Here is a 19,089-nt window from a genome sequence, read left to right on the forward strand (position 1 = left end):
AGAAAAAAAACAACCAACTCTATTTCTTTTCATTTTATCACCAGGCATATATTATTGTGCATATGCACATTTTCATTGTGAGAAATAAACCCACCAATAGCATTTTAATTCATGCCAGTTGTTAAAATACATTGATAAGGCAACAGAAATGCATTTTACAAGGTTATCCACAATGCTTGATGGTGCTACATGAACACTTAAGCAGATTGATGCCTTCCACTGTAACATGGGAGAAAATAAATACAATACTTTGAATGAGAAATCCTCGTAATTTGTATCTGTTTTTGTCTGCAAATCCTTCATAAACCCAAAGGAAATAAAGTCCCCTAATGGATGGCCAACAAATATATCACAGTCCAATATTTACAACTCAAATAAAACAAGATTTGGCGGCCACACAACAATAATCTGCTGGCTACTTAAATGAGTTCTGTCCTATATGAGCCGACTCATAATGCATGTTGATAAATGGCAGTCATGCAGGAAGAAGGACTTTCTAGAGATAAAGGCTCTGTGTATAATAAGCTGCCTTAGTGGAATCCAATAAACAGGTGCATTATTGGACATTGCTTATATCCACAACAAGTATATTACGCTGTGGGTTAAAAACAGTAAAGGGAAACCCTAACTAATTAACTAAAAAAGAAAAAAAAAAACTCCTGCCCTTAAACACAAAGTTTAGTTACAATCCTGATAGGTTGAACGAAACAATATATTCTATGAATTAAGCTATCTATGTAAAAATAAAATAGCAGAACATACAATCAAAAAGAAAAAAAAAAATAACAACAACAACAGTACCTGTTCAACCCTCTGGAAAACTATATTTGTGGACCTCTTTGACAGAAATCAAACATAACATAACAATAGGTGCCCATGCCAAGATTTAAATGCAATTTAATGTTACAAGCACTGCACTGGTTTCTTTGAAATGCCATTTTATTGAAGCACAAACAACCAAACAGAGTTTGAAATAATTCTATTATACAAATGGATCACATTATTGCAGCCATATCAAGAAGCTGATAAGACTTTAAAAAAAAATAAAAAAATAAAAAAACATTTCCTAAACCATCAAATAAATCCTATGGCAATGACTCAATTCAGAGCATTTGTCTGAACAGAAGATGGATTACCTTTGGTCACTTATCCAGCATAAGTAAGAGTACTCTAAATAGTGTGGCTTAATGTGCTGACTTCTTATTTATTTATTAAATGCTTTCCACTTTTCTTGTGTCAAGTGGAAGTAAGTTAAGGTATATGACTATGAATCATGTATGTTAAATACACAATAACTGATATAAGTGAAATGGGGTCAACTTGGAAGTATGTAATCATACCACAATTTAAAATTGTATGGGGGAAAAAAAAGTGTGATGACAGTAAGACATCATTGTTAACAATTGTACAGCAAAACAAATATGATTAGTCATGACCAATAAATATTATTTGATCATCATTTTTATCTAGTCTGCTGTTCAAAGCATTTACAAATTTATACAGCACATGCTGCCATGTAATTCTCAAACTATAACTTTTAGCATTTCATCAGGAGCACATAGGTGTTTTCAAAATATATTACGGACTGCTGAAGGAATATATTACTGGTGTATTATTTATTGTTCTGTATGCCCAAATGCACTTAAATGTTTACTGTTGTTCAGTGTGTGATGCAGTTTCCCACTGCTATCGCTGTCCTCTTGCACAAACTCCCAACTGGGTGCTCTTCGGTTATCACACTCCAAACATGACATAATAGCTCTTTATCTTCAAAAATAACACATGCTGAAAAATTTAGAGACACACCAATAATAAAGAGGCTGATCATAGTTATTTGAATTTAAATAGTACAATTAATTTGTACTATTAAGTCTTGGAACAGTATACAGTATAATTATTAACATGATCATGAATTTTGAAAAATTAGAAGGGACAACCCCTACCACAGCACTCTCCCAGTCAAACAGTAATCATTAAAAAATTACCCAGTTGCCTATCTTCTGATTGTTCATCTTTATTTACAACTCACTACCTCCCCCTTATGTGCCCTTGCAGCTCTCCCTTAGTCTAACTAAAAATGTCTTATCCAATGGTCAGACAATAGACCCTTTGTCAAGTGGGCCTGAGACCAAGTATCTAAACAGGAAAACAATAATTTAATACAGTAATTATCCTCCACTAAAGTTCTGGAGGTTGAAGCTGAATTGTAAGAATTTTAATCACTGGAAATCCACACCTACAGAATATATGTACAACAATCTTCCAAACACTTAACAGTTTATTATGCTCTTAATTATGATGGTAATTGCAAAGAATTGATTGAATAAGGCTGAAAGTCCTGGTATTTCTAGTGTTTGAAGTTTTCACTACCGTTGTCTGTATGTATGCAGTCCTGAAAGTCTAGTCTTGACAAGTTGGTCAAATAAAAATGAAACCTGTTAAATTAAAAATATAATATGTTAATTCTACAGACTCAGTTTTTATGACACACATGGCTTGATTGCTGGTTAACTTCTGCTGTGATTCTACATTCAATATTACACATAATAAAATATACTGTCAATTGATTTTCTTAACATTTTTTCATTTTATTTTAGCAGTTGTCCACTTTTTTCTTGTCACAACTACTATACGGTCTGTAATTTCTAATTTGATGAAGCTATAGTCTTAACATTGTTAAAGTAAATTGTATTAAATGTGGGGAATGAGAGCCGCGAGTTTCCTGATATAAGTTTCTTTTAAGAAGCCAGTGTGGTCAATCTCAAGAATCTTTTCATGAAAATGCTCCTTAATTAAGAATTCATCAAATATTTAAGAAATAGCCTTTCAGTCTCGCCTGCATAAATGAGACCAAGATTAATCAAATTAAAAAGGGAAGCTGGGAGAAAAAGAGAGAAGTGGAAAATAAATCTGGAAATTTAACCCAATATTTTAATATGATGTATTAATTTTCAGAAGCATATTGAGTCACATTTTTACAGCTGGCCATGGCTACCACTGTGCTTAATTATGTACATACAAAAAAAAAGAATTGACACAACCTTAAACTGAATGTTAAATACTAAGTATGCGGTAGAATATAATAGTGATTTTTCCTAATCGTATACAATATACAAGGGTTTGTTGTACATACCTTTGGGTAGAACATTTAATTTCCGTTTTAGGATTTGTGCATTAATACAACAATTGACCACAAGGTAACTCTAAATTATAAAAGCATTCTACTCTAAACCGATATTAGCACAATTTGTTATTCACAGAAAAAAGAAAACCACACCAATTACTTTTAATAAGAAACAACTTGAGACCTCTAAATTGAACATCTGAGTAGCTAATGGATAGCTATTTTGGATAAAAGCATCTGCTAAATGATAAATGATAAAAAAAGCTAATGATGATTTGGAGTAAAAAGCTTTGACAGTCTAAAGTGGCTCCACTGTACATGTTATATCCCATAAAAAATACAAATATCCAATAAAAGAGTTACCCTGTTTTTAGGGTTTATGCCTAAAATGTGTAGGACATCTTAGTCAAGTACACACTGTGCCTCACTATGCAACCCTCTTACCAATCAAAGAACTCAAAGGGTGACTTAGTTTCCTGTTGTCAAACCAATTGCATGAACCTAAGCAATGGATTCAACCAAGCTACTGAAACCCTGAAGGTAAGGGCCCAGCCTGAGAAGTCTCCGTCTTGGGATGACTGGCCATTTTCCATCACAGCCCATAAGAGAGCGTAGGCCAATGCTGCGCTCCCTGTGGGCCCCCAGCCAAAATCGGCAACTCAGCACAACCAGGATTGAAAACCGGCAAACTCACCCTGCATTTCACATAGAAGTGCCTTTACTGGTTGAGCCACTTGGCAACCCCCTGGTGTAATCCATCCTGTGCTTCTATGTAGTGGCTGTCCTGTCGGGATGACCTCTAATAACACAAGGTTGTGTACAAATAATAAAATTGGGTCATAAGCTCTTAATATTAATTCAGACAAGCAGGCTAATAGTGTAAGATAAAAAAAAAAAAAAAAAAAAAAAAAAAAAAAAACTACAAAAACAAAAATAAACAAATACACTCAAAATGTAAGTTGACGATTTATGAAACAGCTTACTCTTTCCTTAAACCTTTTTATGTTATCCAGTTTTGCCACGTATCAGCCTAAAAGCGCTAATATTTTGTTTTTAAAAAAAAAAAAAAAAAAAAAAAAAAGTTGAATATCTTCTTCCAGAAAAGGTTACAGGAGTGTCTAAATGGAATTTTGTTATTATTGTCTGATGTACTGTGGGTTCTACTGCTGCACAACCCTACTGTATGTGAAGTTTATTTTAATGTATTGTATATACAGTTAGAGATCAAAAAACATTCACCATTTTTTGGCCATTAAAGCAAACTCTAACAGTAAATAACATGTTTCTGTCTACTTTGAATACCGGAATCAATAGATATAGGGTGAAATGTTGAATGAGGAGCCTACCTGACACCATGTAACTTTCTTCAGTATCTGCAGTAAATAAGTTTCATGTTTTAGAAAGGGTTCCTATACCTGTTGCACAGGGACTGAATCTACAGTGTGGTAGCAGATTAAATAAACTTCACTAGAGTCAAAGAAAGAAAAAAAAAAGACTGGAAAACTAAACTATCTACAGAAGAATGACAAGAGATGTGCAAGCCTTATTATCCACTTAAGGTTTTAGTTTAACTCTTCACAGTATGCTTACTCTACTTAGCAAATCTGTAACAGGATACGGCTGCCTGTTGGTGTTACAGGAACCTATTCCATAAGGACTGCTTGACAGTTCATGATCTAAAGAGTTATTTTAAGACACTTTAAACTTGTTTAATGACTTGTCATGGTTCCACAAACACACAAATTGCTTTCACAGGAAGCTGAGCATATTCCCTACTCTTGCACTTCTTACCAGTAGCTGACATGCACTCAAGGTGTGCAATTAATAAGCAAGATAGCATTATCTGTTCCACTTTACTGTGCCGAAAGTGTTTCGCCTAAGCATCCTTTACCTTTCCAAGTATTTTCCATTTCAAGTGGTACACCTGCTTCTTAAAAGCTCAGATTGCGTGGAGGAAATTCACCAGGGCCAATTTTACAGGCAGTGGGTGTCTGTCAGTGATTCACAGCATGTTCTTTTTTTAAACAGAGGAAGCGTAAGAAAAGTGATGACATATTAATTACTGTAATTGATGTTGCCCTCTCTTAGGGACATCCTTAAATTACCCTGAAAGCAGTTCTTTAGGAGACACAACCATAAGCTGCAAGTACTTATTTTCTTTTTGTTTGATGATAAAGAACACAGCAAGTATTACTGGGCTACATGGATATGTAGGCCAAGCTATTTTATCTGATTTCTGCTGTTTTGACCCCAAAAGCAGTACAGTAAGTTCTCACTCATGTCAACAATTTTACTTATGTAAGATGGGATATTAAACTGAGACAAAAACAGCACTGAAGTAAAATTTGGACCATGGGGGAAGTTATAAAACAGCTAACATCTAAAAATGAATACAATGGTGTACAATGTAACTGGAATACTTTGAAATGCCTTTCTTGTAACCATGTAGGAAATCGTTAGGTTTACAAAAAAGTCCCATCCCTGCCTCCCACAAGTTTACCCATTCTGTTTAGCAACATACCCTCCTACTTTTGCAGGGAGTAGGAGAAGCATGTCAATTTAGTTTGCAGTATGCTGAAGCTGTGCTGTTATTGAAAAAGTTAATATCCAGCATAAGGTCTTTCATTATTTACCTGTTAAAAGGTGTCATTCGATAACATTATCTGGCTTGCAGAATGTTAACACAAGAGCTTTCAATTAAAGCAAACATAAGGTTGTCAAGAAGATATTCCATGTGGCTAAATGCTTATTGAATTGTGCAATAGAATAATAACAGGTCCGTATAATTTCTATAATCCACTCTTTTAGGGCCCAATTAAATATTTTTGTTGCTGGCTTTTTTTTTCTTGCAATAATTTTTGTATCAAAAACCATACTCTTCTATTATAACACTATTTAAAACATGTGTATTACTGAGCTAATGTTTACAGAGTTTGTGAATTGAAAGCATTTATTCCAGCATTATCTTACATTTTTAATTGCCTTAGCTAAAGTAGATTTGATAAAAAGGTAACTAAATGGATCCTTAGAATTTATAATTCTTTTGTTTTACAATTACACACAGCTGAAAAATGCATAGAATGAAACAGAATATCTTAGACAGGAACCATTATATTGTATCCATATTTAATGAAGCCTTTCCATTGCCTCAAAAAAAAAAAAAAAAACAATAATTGCATTCACAATGATGGAAATCTCTTTAAAAACCTTTGATGGATCATCAGGGGATTGTTTAAAAATTAAACATGTAATTTATTAAACTCTATATCTGAATTAGATTAGGATCATAACGAGTTCTCAGCAAATACATGACAAAGGATTTGATTAAAAGGGATAGGCACAGATACATGTGAGATAAATATAATTTTCTTTTTTATTATTATTCATTTTAGTTTTTTGTTGAACAGCACTTTTCTATGTCTTCACAAGTTTTGTCCTGACACATCATCATTTTAGTAAGTAAGAGTAAGTAACGGGATTCCGAAAAATAATAGCGTTACCCGTCCCCACGTGCTGCTACAACTGTTTAAATTATGTACCTGTAATTGTTCTTTTCATTGTTAACATCCAGACAACTGTTTACACTTATAAATTTAAATTATGTTTCAAAGTTCTTTCTAAAATGGCTGCTCTAGTGCACTGGGGTTTGAGATCTGTCCTCTAAATCACTAAAGGAAGAGCGATTAAAAAAAAAAAAAAAAAATCATAACAAAAAGTGCTCTGGCTTTTCTTTCCCATACTACATCATGGGATCGTTATTGCTGTGTTACTTGTTTGACAATGAGGGCAATAATCCTCACACTATCCCTGCACTAGAGCGGCCATTTTGAAAAGAGTTTTGAAACAGAATTTAAAGTTAGAAGTATAAAAAGTTGTCAGGACATTAACTATGAAAAGAAAAATTACAGGTACATTATTTAAACAGTTGTAGCGACATGTGGGGATGTGTAACGCTATAGTTTTCAGAACCCCACTACTTACTCTTACTGCTTAGAATTTATCAAATGTTCCAGTGATTACATTTTTATAAAAGGCTGAAATATGCCTTAAACTAAAATGTCCTTTAAAAAACAAAACAAACAAACAAAAAAACCCTGATTTAATGATTTTCCAGGTTTGCAATGTCTATCCGTCCACTTAGGTGGCAGAGGTTAAGATACAGTGGGTAAAGCAAGGGCAGAATTAAAATGAATAGCAAAACAAATTCTGTGGCATGTTGGATTATTCATTGAGGAGCAGGAGATGGAATAACATTCACACTGAATATTAATTAGCCATCAGACATGACAGATTCCTAATGGAGCTTTAAGGAAGTGTCAGCAGCCCTCAGATTGCTGCATGCATTTTAAACCACAGCATAATGCGTGCCAGTCTACATTACCAACTCCTCCGAGCTAATGCTAAATTAACCCTCGAATGTCAACATCACCTCCACACACACCTGTTATTGCTGTGTTGAAGTTCTTTCTGTTGATGGCTATGTTTTTTTTTATTTTTATTTTTTACTTCAATTAGGGATATTTTAACTACAGTAAATACGAAGTCCTCTATGTCAATGGACATTGTTTGAGTGAATTTCAAAAAGACAATGATGCATTACAAAATGAACTAGTAAACAACAAGTTGGTTTTAAATACTAGTAAAACCAAAAATACTACAGTTTTTTTATTTTTTATTTTTTATGATTGTTTGAACTATTTTTTTGCAATTGATTTTATAATCTTATTTCTTGCCACCTTATCTTGTCAGGACTCCCTTGAATTTGAGATCTATTTTTCAAAGGTTCTATCCTGGTTAAATAAATACATTTGAATTTGAATTTGTTTGGTATAGTAAAGAAGCAGGTGGAGCCAACAGAGTTGAAGGGTCACAATATCACAAGAACCATGAAATAAGGAAAGACAGAAAACCTAAAGAAAGAGCAGTTCTCTTGACATAAGTAAAAATATGTGACATTCGCATGAATAACAGAACATCTTTATTTTATTGATGGGATTGCAAATTAAGCCAATTAAACCAGAAATGTCATTTTTTCTTTTTACTAAAATGAATATGGTTCCATTTTTGTTCACATATAAAGGAAGGAAATCTGAAGGAATCTGACAAGAAGACCTTCTAGTCGTGTTTCATACTTACAGTGTGATGCTTTACATGAAAACAAAAACATGTCGCTTTGCTGTTAACAAACCACAGACCACGGGGCCTAATAATAAAAGCAGGATACAAGCTTTTGCACATCTGATTCATGTCTTAGCATGGGAATCAAAAATACCAGTGCTGTAGGACTGAATCAGCTCCACTTGTGTAGTGTAACTCGACAGCTTTCAAATCCCTTCCATGTTCAGGCCTTGGAAACGGAAAACAGCTTCTCTTTTCTATAGGAAATGTCTTTCTTTGCTGCATCTTTGGTTTTTATATCTTCACAAGCCGTTTATACTAAATCTGGCAGTAACTCAACCCCCATGTTGCTTTAAAGCCACTCACACAATGTATTACTTGTAGCTTAAAAGTATTTAAATTAAACTGTTCTATAGATAGAGGGGCTATGTTTCTATTAAGTCTATCTTTTAATGTAAAGCTGTTTGCAAAGTCTATTTTTCATTGAGCTTAATACATGATACTGTACACCAAGTAATAAACTCCAGCTTAATTGTGACTTGGACCTGACACACTTTTTATAAATAAAATGATTCAAACTGTCTAATAAATATGTAACTGAGTTCCCATGATGTAATTCTTCATGAATTCTACTTTTCTCTGGTATACATTTTTTTTTTTTCTCCACAGCAAATAAGTTGGGAAATTGCCCCAGCTTAAGTATTTACTGTTCAAAGATGTTTAATTTATACATGGAATTTGAAAGACGATGTTTCTTTGTTCGATACAAACTGATTATAGCTAATGTATGGCACCAGGGAGTCGTTCCTTAGCAACATTAGGTCGTGTTACACACTACTGCAGTAATAGTAGCAAATTCTAGTTTTACAGGGTAGCTATGTGAATGTTGCCACTGACTATTAACACTGTCAAAGCAGATCAATTGGCCCAGTGTTTTCTGTAGACAGTAAAGCTATACAATAAGAAGGGGAATGAAAAATAAAGGAAAAAAGTTACCTATGTGTGTTATTTCTCAAGTAAAACCTGAAATATTAAAAGGTGTTTTGTTGGAAAAAGTGGCAACAAGTTCTTCAATGAGTCATCAAGAGCTGAATTCACAAGCTTTAAAGACTGTTTAAGGAATGTTTTGCTACAATTAGTGATTATTGTTTGTGTGTAAAGCCATCAGAACTAATTCCACAGTTCAATACATTATAAAGTTAAGCCCTGTTTAATCATATACGTTTTTTTTGGAAAATGTTTATGATGTATACCATTTTAAATGCTTTAATCTTTGTCCACTTAATCTGCTTCCATTATTATGTACAGTGAAGGTAATTACCCTTGACAAGAAAACGTTTACAGCAGTCCTATAAGGCAGGCCCATAATGCTGTTAAACAAATCTATAGGAAGGTACTGCCGTTTGGATAAAAATAGAGTGCATTGTTAATACTACAAAGGCAGTCTAAAAGATAACTTAATTTAAAGAACCTTCAAGTAATATAAAAGTTTTAAAAGACAGAACACAATGCTAACTAATGGTAAAATCACATTTTACTATGAATTTACAAACGCTATTCACTTTACAACGCATGATTGTTTTTGTTTATTATCATCAAACAACAATCAGTCTGGATAGGAATTGTCACTCCTCCAGTAAAAATAACAATCCTTGGTGAATTGTGTGTTAGTAATATAAGTACTGTGTAGTGCAAGTTCCCCAGTGAACACAGACGTATTAAACTGCACAGTGTAGCAATACAGCAAACAGAAACAGAACCTTCAGTGTCTTTATGTACACATATTCATTACACTTAACAGCATATATAGTTAAAGGAAAGTACCACTGCTAAACACATTTATTTGAGTCCAAAACATGCATATGCAACTTACATTATGCTGGTGTCCCAAAGTGCACAGTAAGGATTCCCAGATCCCTAAAAAAAGAAGGTATGATCACTATTAATAAATTGCATGTGAGATCATCTTTAGCACATCAAAGTTATAGTCCAGGGGCGATTTACAATTCAAATGCCAAAAGCAAAATGAATGAACTTTAAGAGACTTACTAATCAGTTAACGTCTGCCCAAATAATTCTTGGGAATCAAAATAACCTTAGGAGACATCTGTGAGCCATTCAGTTTCACAGAAGTGATTATCTAAAGGGCAACATTGTTCTAATTTCAAGTGTAAGCACTAACTAGAGAACCAATCCAGGACAGCCACGTATTAATGACTGGACCAGTCAGACCAGTTATTGATTAATAACTGGTCCAAAAAATAATGCCATTTTCTCGGTGAAGACAAAGGAGCAAACAATGCACATGCAAACTAAATAAGAAACTAGTACAAGGTAGTTAACTTGGCAACTTAGTAGTGAGTATTGTAATAATATTTATTATAACAGTACAGTAGCAACTCATGTGTAAAACAATCATCTAGTACTCACATTAGCCAGGTGAGCTAACTCTATCTCCAGTAGGGACTCCGCAATTTTAGGTTCAGGTCTTACAGTAATAGCAATGATCTTGGAATTCACAACTGTATAGTTTCTGTGAAGAAAAAAAGGTTATTGTGAAGAAGAATTAATCTGTGTAAAAGCAGATAAAAACGGATCTAAAACAAAATAGTTTATGCTCAATAAGTGCATTTGTGCATTTATAGCATTAGACACCAATCGATAAAACTCATAAATGTGAGTTTTAGTACTTATACGCTGTGCTCCTGATGTGACTACTGTAGAGACCAGGGGTATTCAATTACATTTACTGGAGGGCCATATAAGACATATGGGGGGGGGGGGGGGGGGTAACCACTTACAATGACACGGGGGTATAAGGGGGGGGGGGGGGGGGGGGGGGGTAACCACTTACAATGACACAATTTATGATTGACATTTAATAATACAAAGCAAATATTTATCACTGTAATGCTATTAAAACTGTACGCTAGTAATCTTAATTTTATTAAAACTATTAAATTAAAATGGACATATAAATTCCTTGTCAAAAATGTTGACACTCGCTCGCACCGTCTTTGTTTTCGGTGAATACTTTTTAATGAAAATTGAACATACAATGCAAAATTATTTTAAATCACTGTGGTAAACTTCGGTTAAACTAGTTATTCAAAAACCCTAATTAATTAACGGACATAATTCATCTCGCACCGTCTTTGTTTTTGAAAAATTACTGTGCAACAAGCATGCAAGCTAAGTAATGAAAGCACATCAAATCAGTGGCGATGGCATGACAAACTTGCCATGACAACGGCTCCAGACTTTCCATGATGAGGTGGAAGGGGGGGCAGAACAAAAAATTGAGGGGGGCTACACCCCACTTTGTGTGGGCATGCATAAAACACAATCAAATAATTTTCAGTGTCAAGAGTGGCCCAGGATGAACAGGAAGCATTTAAACAACAACGCTGAGGAAAGATAGAAGTTACAGGAGAGGAGTAATTACCTGAAGAAGTTAAATAATAATACTACTAAACTGTAAAAAAAAGTTAGGTTATGGAGTGTACTGACACAAATGGGAAAGGATGTGCATGCAGAGTGTGTGACTGAAGTTTATTGATTGAAGGTAGCTTGCACACAGAGTGTTGTAAACAAGGAAGGAGAAGGGTTATTACCAGATAAAGTGCAGTAATCATTTGTTCCTGTATTATGGCATGTTGTCAATAAATATCGCTTGTTAAGGGACACAAACACCCTGTCGAAAGTGGCGACCTTTCAACCGTGCGTATCTGCAACTAACATTTGTAATGAAGGACATATCTGCAAACTTCTTCCTGAAAGAAACTATAATTAAAAAGCATGGCCCCAGGACTGAATGTATCACTGCTGTGCACTGTCAGGTGGATTTTAAACATGGTGCAATCCAGTCCTACTTGCGCTCAAATTCTGCACCCACTTTATGCTCACCTTGTTTGATTTTAAATGATTGCAGTCCTCCAGGACTGGCAGTGCAGGACAGCGCAGCTGTAACCGGAGTCAGGTGTATGCATGCGTCATGGGGCCAATTTGTAATGAACCACCCTATTTAAGTGAGGTGTGCGCTCAGTTGTGTAGTAGAGGGAAGGAGCTATTATGGACGAACAAACAATTGAAGAAGTAGGAAATACAACAAAAGAAGACAGGGCAAGGATTGAAAACTCCACTAGCCGCAGATTGAAAACTTCACTAGCCAACAAACTGATCTTTGAATTGATGGACTCCTTAAACACAAAGAACAACTATTTGGACAACGAAGCTTGAGGCTGGGAGCAAAAGCTAAAGAAAGAATATGGAATCAAAACAGAGACAACATCCGTGCAGTCTCCAGTGTGAAAGGAAACACTAAGCAAACAAAAAAAATGTGCAGATCTTAAAAGAAGGACAAAAGACAAGTAAGCACATGTTCGAGCATACGAGACAAGAGCAGGTGGAGGACCAGTGCCCAAAGAAAAATTAACTGAGATGGAACTAAATGTATTGCACCTTATAAACAAATACGCATTGAATGGTGTGGGTGTACAAGACTTTCTGTCCAGATGAATGCTGCAAAACGTAAGTAGCTGAGTAACCTAATAAATAGATAAATAAATAAATAAATAAAATCTCAATTGACCCTCAAATCAAATTATTCAACACTGCTTGATAATTTCTCATCCATGTGAAATCTGTCATGTTGCAATATGTACTTGTATCATTCAGGTACTTGCACTTAACTGTATTGTAATACTTTAGAACCATTGTAAGTTGTCCTGGATAAGGGCATCTGCTGGGATAATAGGCTAATAATACGGACTAATGGAGCTCAATTGACCGATACTGTACGTGTTTCTTAGTTACAACATATTACTCCAGGATATACAATTAGGTATCCTACACAGACTGTTAATGTGCAGCAGTGAATACATGTACAATAATCCACCATTGCATTGTAATTAACATAGCATTGTCTTTTAAGATGCGTCTGAAGAACTAACTTGTGAGGCAGCTGCAGAACATTCCACGCAAGAGACTGAATCTATACCCAGTAATTCACATGTTTACCCTGAAAATTAGATGTTAAGGTTACAAAGATAGAATAACAATTTATTAAAGTACTGTACTGACATAGCAATTCCACGTATGAACCGAATTGCAAATGCATTGGAAGCTATTAGAACTCAAACTGGTACTGCTGCTGAGCTGCATCAAAAGAAAGAATTAAATTCCATATATATGTTCAAATTGATCACATTCAGACTGGTAGTCTGATGGACACTATCAATATTGATGTTTTGGAAGAAGGCTGCTCAATCACTGCAAATAATTTAAGTGATAACAATATATATGAAGAGGAATATATACACGTAAGTCCATTAGACACCTGTGAATCAAGTACACATGAACATATATGTGGTAAATGCCACCGGAAAAATTATATTTCTGAAGCCAGTCGCTTGCCTGCAAAGAGTTGTAGACAAAGAAAAAAAAGATACATACTGGATTTGTAGTTAAATCCTGTTAAGTTACTATCATAATTTCTTTAAATTAGGGCTGCCAGTTAACTGCTGCAAGTAATCTGCAAGAAGATTAACATTAATTGCTTTATTTACTTTATTTATAATGGCTTTATTTGTTTTTGATTTATTTGTAATGGCTTGACACTGTTTGAGTTGAAAATGTGAATACTGCAGTAGACCATTTGAAATGTGTTTTGATATGCATCATTGTGTAGTAAAATGAGAATATTAACACATTTATGTGGTTTGTTGTTTCATTTCATATCTTTTTCACAGGGCATGTGTAAATGAGTATCACTGTGTGGGTCAAAAACAAAAGTCTATTAATGCTAAACGGGGCTCCATTGCTGTTTCCAAGTCAACATTTCCTATTGGATGCTCATTTTCCATATTGTCCTCATCACTGTGCCCACTAGGCAGATGCAAGTCTTCTTCAATGGGCTTATTTCTTTTCATGGTCAAACTGTGTGATATGACACAGGCCATTATAATTTTGGCACATTTCTTGGGTGTGTATTTTAAAAACCTATTATCTATATGTAGACATCTAAAACGATTCTTTAATATACCCAAGGTTCTTTCAACACCATTGCTGGTATATGAATGGACTGATTGTAAGTTCTCTTGGATGTGCTGTGAGGCTTGCGCATAGGAGTCATTAGCCATCCTTTAAATGGGTAACCACTGTCACCTAGCAGGGGAAAAAAAGACAAACGATTTGTTTTATTATTAATAATATGGTTATTTGCTTAGGAGACGACCATACCCAGGGTAACAAATGATTGAAATCTACTTAAGTGCAAGTACAAAAAAATAAATAAATAAAAATATAGAGTTACAAAGCCAAAAGAATCCATAAAGTTTTCACATATTCTGTAAATTCTATTTTCAGGATATAGTCTCCTTCGCCGCCAAAGCAATTGCAAAGCCATTTTGCAAGAGAAAAAGATCCAATACTCAAACAGGTTTGTTAAATCACATTTGGTTCCAAGGGAATTGTTGCATCTTGGCTCTGCACCACCAATTAGTTTGTCTTAGCGCAACCAGGTGTAAATAGGGTGCGAAGGACAATATGCTGTGCTTAAAATCGATACTACTACCTCAGACCACCTGTGCTTCTCATTTACACATTTCATTCAACAGGATGCGCTCATTTCATGGAGTTTGGCTCAGGTGAGACTAGTACACCTTTACACCAGTACGTTGCTGCATTAGGCACTTCTAAAAATCGACACTGAGAACTTTGTAGAACGCAAATTCTGTTAAGCACGCACAACAAGATGCCTCTTGTAAAAATCCACCCATATGTTCTGTTCAGCTGGATGTCTTTGAGATTGGTGCAGTTTGTATCTTTTACGATGTCTTTGACGATCTCAGACAATAATGCACAGTGGAAATGGCCGTGTGAAAATTTTAATAAGCAATTAATCTATAATTTAAAAAATAATAAATGCAGGACACACTTTATTACAAGCACTATTCATAATTGTATTAACATTAATACAGACTAGTCATGTATTAAAATATTGTGCTCTCCTTTTAGCGTTATTCATTCTGCATTTAATGAGAAAGTAAAGACCTGGACGATTTGCCTATTTAGTTGTTTCACATTAAAACCCCATCAAGTGATTTTCCTGCAAAACGTAATTTAAAAAAGCAACATTTTGAGGAAAAAAACACCCAGTTGGCAGCAGACATCCGAAGGGCCAGGCGGAGGCTCTCATGGGCTGGATTTGGCCTGCGGGCCGCCAATTGAAGAACGCTGCTATAGACCCTGGCAGAATTGAAACAAGCTTAATTTCCCATGATTTTGTAAACCACAGAGTCTGTTGAATAGTCAAGCATTTCCAAATTGCAGTGTTAGAAATATACAGTACACACTACTGCACTTGCATTTTAAAAGTTTTTTTTTCATAAGATACAAAATAACGGTAATAATTTCCAACAATACTGCGATACAGGATGAACCACTACAACAATGACAACCTCCGTGGCGTCTCACTTGACATGCAGACTAATAGATAAGGAGTTAGAACCAAGATTTTGTGATTGCTGAAAACATACATTTATTGACAGGTGACAATGAAAAGGATAGATAGCATCTGTGCTCAGTGTAATACAAATATAGCCCAAAACAGATGTTTCTCAGTGTTCAGTATGGAAAATGGTACTATTATATTTTCTATATCCTACTACCAATATTATCAGGGCTCCTTCACTTGTGTGTGTGTATATATATATATATATATATATATATATATATATATATATATATATATATATATATATATATATATATATATATATATATATACACACACACACACACACACACACACACACACACACACACACACACACACACACACACAGTGGCTGTCAAAAGTATTCACCCCCCTTGGACTTTTCCACATTTTACTGTGTTACAACATGGAATCAAAATGGATTTAATTAGGAGTTTTTGCCACTGATTAACACAAAAAAAGTCCATAATAGCAAAGTGAAAGATAAAATCTTCAAATTGTTCTAAACTAATTACAAAAACAAAACAGAAAATAATTGATTGCATAAGTATTCACCCCCTTGAGCAAATATTTGTTAGAGGCACCTTTGGCAGCAATTACAGACATAAGTCTATTTGGATAAGTCTCTACCAGCTTTGCACATCTGGACACTGCAATTTTTGCCCATTCTTCTTTGCAAAATTGCTCAAGCTCTATCAAGTTGGATGGGGACCTTTGGTGAACAGCAATTTTCAACTCTTTCTACATATTCTCAATTTGAATCGGGCTTTGACTGGGCCATTCCAGGACATTAACCTTTTTGTTTTTAAGCCACTCCAGTGTGGCTTTGGCTGTATGTTTGTGGTCATTGTCCTGCTGGAAGATGAATCTTCATCCAAGTCCCAAGTCTCTTGCAGACTTCAACAGGTTTTCCTCCATGATTTTTCTGTACTTTGCTGCATCCATTTTGCCCTCTATCTTCACAAACTTTCCAGGCACTGACGCAGAGAAGCATCACCATAGCATGATTCTGCCACCACCATGCTTCACGGTAGGGATGATGTGCAGTGTTAGGCTTGCGCCAAACATAGTGCTTAGTGTTGAGGCCAAAAAGCTCTACTTTGGTCTCATCAGTCCATAGAATCTTCTTCCACTTGGTCAGAGTCTTCCACATGCCTTCTGGCAAACTCTAGCCAAGATCTGATGTGCGTTATTTTCAACAATGGCTTTCTTTTTGCCACTCTCCCATAAAGGCCAGTTTTGTGACGCACCTGGGCGATTGTTGCCATATGCACAGTGTCTCCCAGCTCAGCAGTGGAAGACTGTAACTCCTTTATTGTTGCCATAGGCCTCTTGGTGGCCTCACTGACTAGTGCCCTTCTCACCTGGATACTCGGTTTTTCAGGACGGACTGTTCTAGACAGATTCACAGTAATATTCTCTCCATTTCTTAATAATGGACTTTACTGTGCTCCGGGGGATATTCAATGCCTTGGAAATGTTTTTATGTCCTACCTGATTGGTGCTTTTGAGAACCTTATTCTGGATTTGCTTTGAATGTTCCTTCATCTTCATGATGTAGTTTTTGTTAGGAAATGTACTAACCAACTGTGGGACCTCCCAGAGACAGGTGCATTTAACCTGAAATCATGTGAAACACCTTAATTGCACACAGGTGGACTCCATTCAACTAATTATGTGACTTCTAAAGACAATTGGTTGCACCGGAGCTTATTTAGGTGTGTCATAGCAAAGGTGGTGAATACTTATGCAATCAATTATTTTCTGTTTTATATTTGTAATTAATTTAGAACAATTTGTAGATTTTATTTTTCACCTTGACATTATGGACTTTTTTGTGTTGATCAGTGCAAAAACTCCTAATTAAATCCATTTTGATTCCATGTTGTAACACAATAAAATGTGAAAAAGTCCAAGGGGGGTGAATACTTTTGAGAGCCACTGTGTACATATATATATATATATATATATATATATATATATATATATATAGATTCACACTGAGTGTACAAAGAAAATAAGAACGATTAGGCATTCATTGCTATTGCTCTGCTGTTTTTCTGAAGTATGAATCACTGTTTATTACACTGGACAGAGAAGCTGAGCCTAAGAGCAATACTTAACTACATATCACTCATCTTTCCTATCCTGGTGGATTGACTGGATGGATAAATTATTGCAGCGTATTCTAGTATCAGATGCAGCCACAGTATTGCATAATATACGATTTTAGATATTTTTGTTTGTACTGTATTTGTGTTTGCAACTTCCAACTGTGGAGTAAGATCTGAGGTTATAGGTGCCAGCGGGAGGGCAATGATTAATTGAATTTAGACTGGAAGTTATTTTATTTTTTACAGGCATGCTTGGGCTACAAATCTACAACCTATGGGGTTTTGAGTCAATTCCTCATGAATCATCAGTAGCTGTGAAGTCTTGCATATGAGAGCCCCTTCCAACCAATCTGCTGTCTAGCTGCATGTGACTGAAACAGCAGCTTTTACATATTATAGAATACGTGACTGGTATTCCGTTTACACACGCAATGAATGAGTCAAGGGAGGTAATATATAGTCAAGGGAGGTAATATAGTAATATAGTATTATTCAGATTGTGTGACTCATATCACAGGTGTTTCAAATTTTGTCCTGTTTTTTTCCTTTCTTTTTACTAAAAGGAATACATTTGGTTAAAAAAAAAAAAAAGCGTTAAGAAAAGGCCATACAAGGAATACAATGTTTAAATGATTAATGTTTAGTGAAAATATACAACTTGAACTAAATCAGTAATTCAAATGTTAATCTTAAAGTATTTTTGCCAGTCTTCCTTTTTTATTCTTTATGTTTTGTTGTCAAGTGCTGCCAGCAGTATTTGTTCTCAAACATTAATTATACATGAGCTTCTGCGCTGCCTAAACAGATTCCGGTGTGGTAAAAAAAAAAAAAAAAAAAAAAAAAAAAAAGTGTGGTATATTTTATAGATTATAAATTTGCATGAGCCTGCACCTTGGGAAACTGTACTGAGTCTAATGAAAGTAACCATGTGTAGGTCAAATGAATCGGTTTTAACTCATAACTGCCGAGTCAAAATGATCCATTACAACTTACAACACTATTGATCAGCAGTATGTGAAATTGTCTTGGAATGAAATGTTTTCTCAAAGTCCAGTTTCATTGGTGATTAAGGGTTAATGTCCAATTATTTTGTAGTGATCATTACCTGCAAGATAATTGACTGCATTGTGGCCTGAGTCAAAGGTTAGGCTGTGTTGCTGCTACTATTTCACGTATTATGCTACTATCATGTATTATTCACTTTCCACTATATTTAATGTACTATTTCATGTATT

The 19,089-nt window shown here is 35.0% G+C and overlaps 1 protein-coding gene across 2 annotated transcripts in view; it reads right to left on the reverse strand.

The window, feature by feature from the left end:
• Positions 1-19,089, reverse strand: part of LOC121316837 (adhesion G protein-coupled receptor B3-like) — a 195,973-nt gene that overhangs the window by 44,836 nt on the left and 132,048 nt on the right. For both annotated transcript variants that reach the window (XM_041252082.1, XM_041252081.1), the window contains exons 15-16: positions 10,673-10,775; positions 10,116-10,159 (exon numbers count right to left, since the gene is read on the reverse strand). In XM_041252082.1, the coding sequence (XP_041108016.1) occupies positions 10,116-10,159; positions 10,673-10,775 (147 nt within the window). The remainder of the gene's footprint in view (positions 1-10,115; positions 10,160-10,672; positions 10,776-19,089) is intronic.

Source organism: Polyodon spathula, chromosome 6 (assembly GCF_017654505.1).
Source record: "Polyodon spathula isolate WHYD16114869_AA chromosome 6, ASM1765450v1, whole genome shotgun sequence".
Taxonomy (NCBI): Eukaryota; Metazoa; Chordata; class Actinopteri; order Acipenseriformes; family Polyodontidae; genus Polyodon; species Polyodon spathula.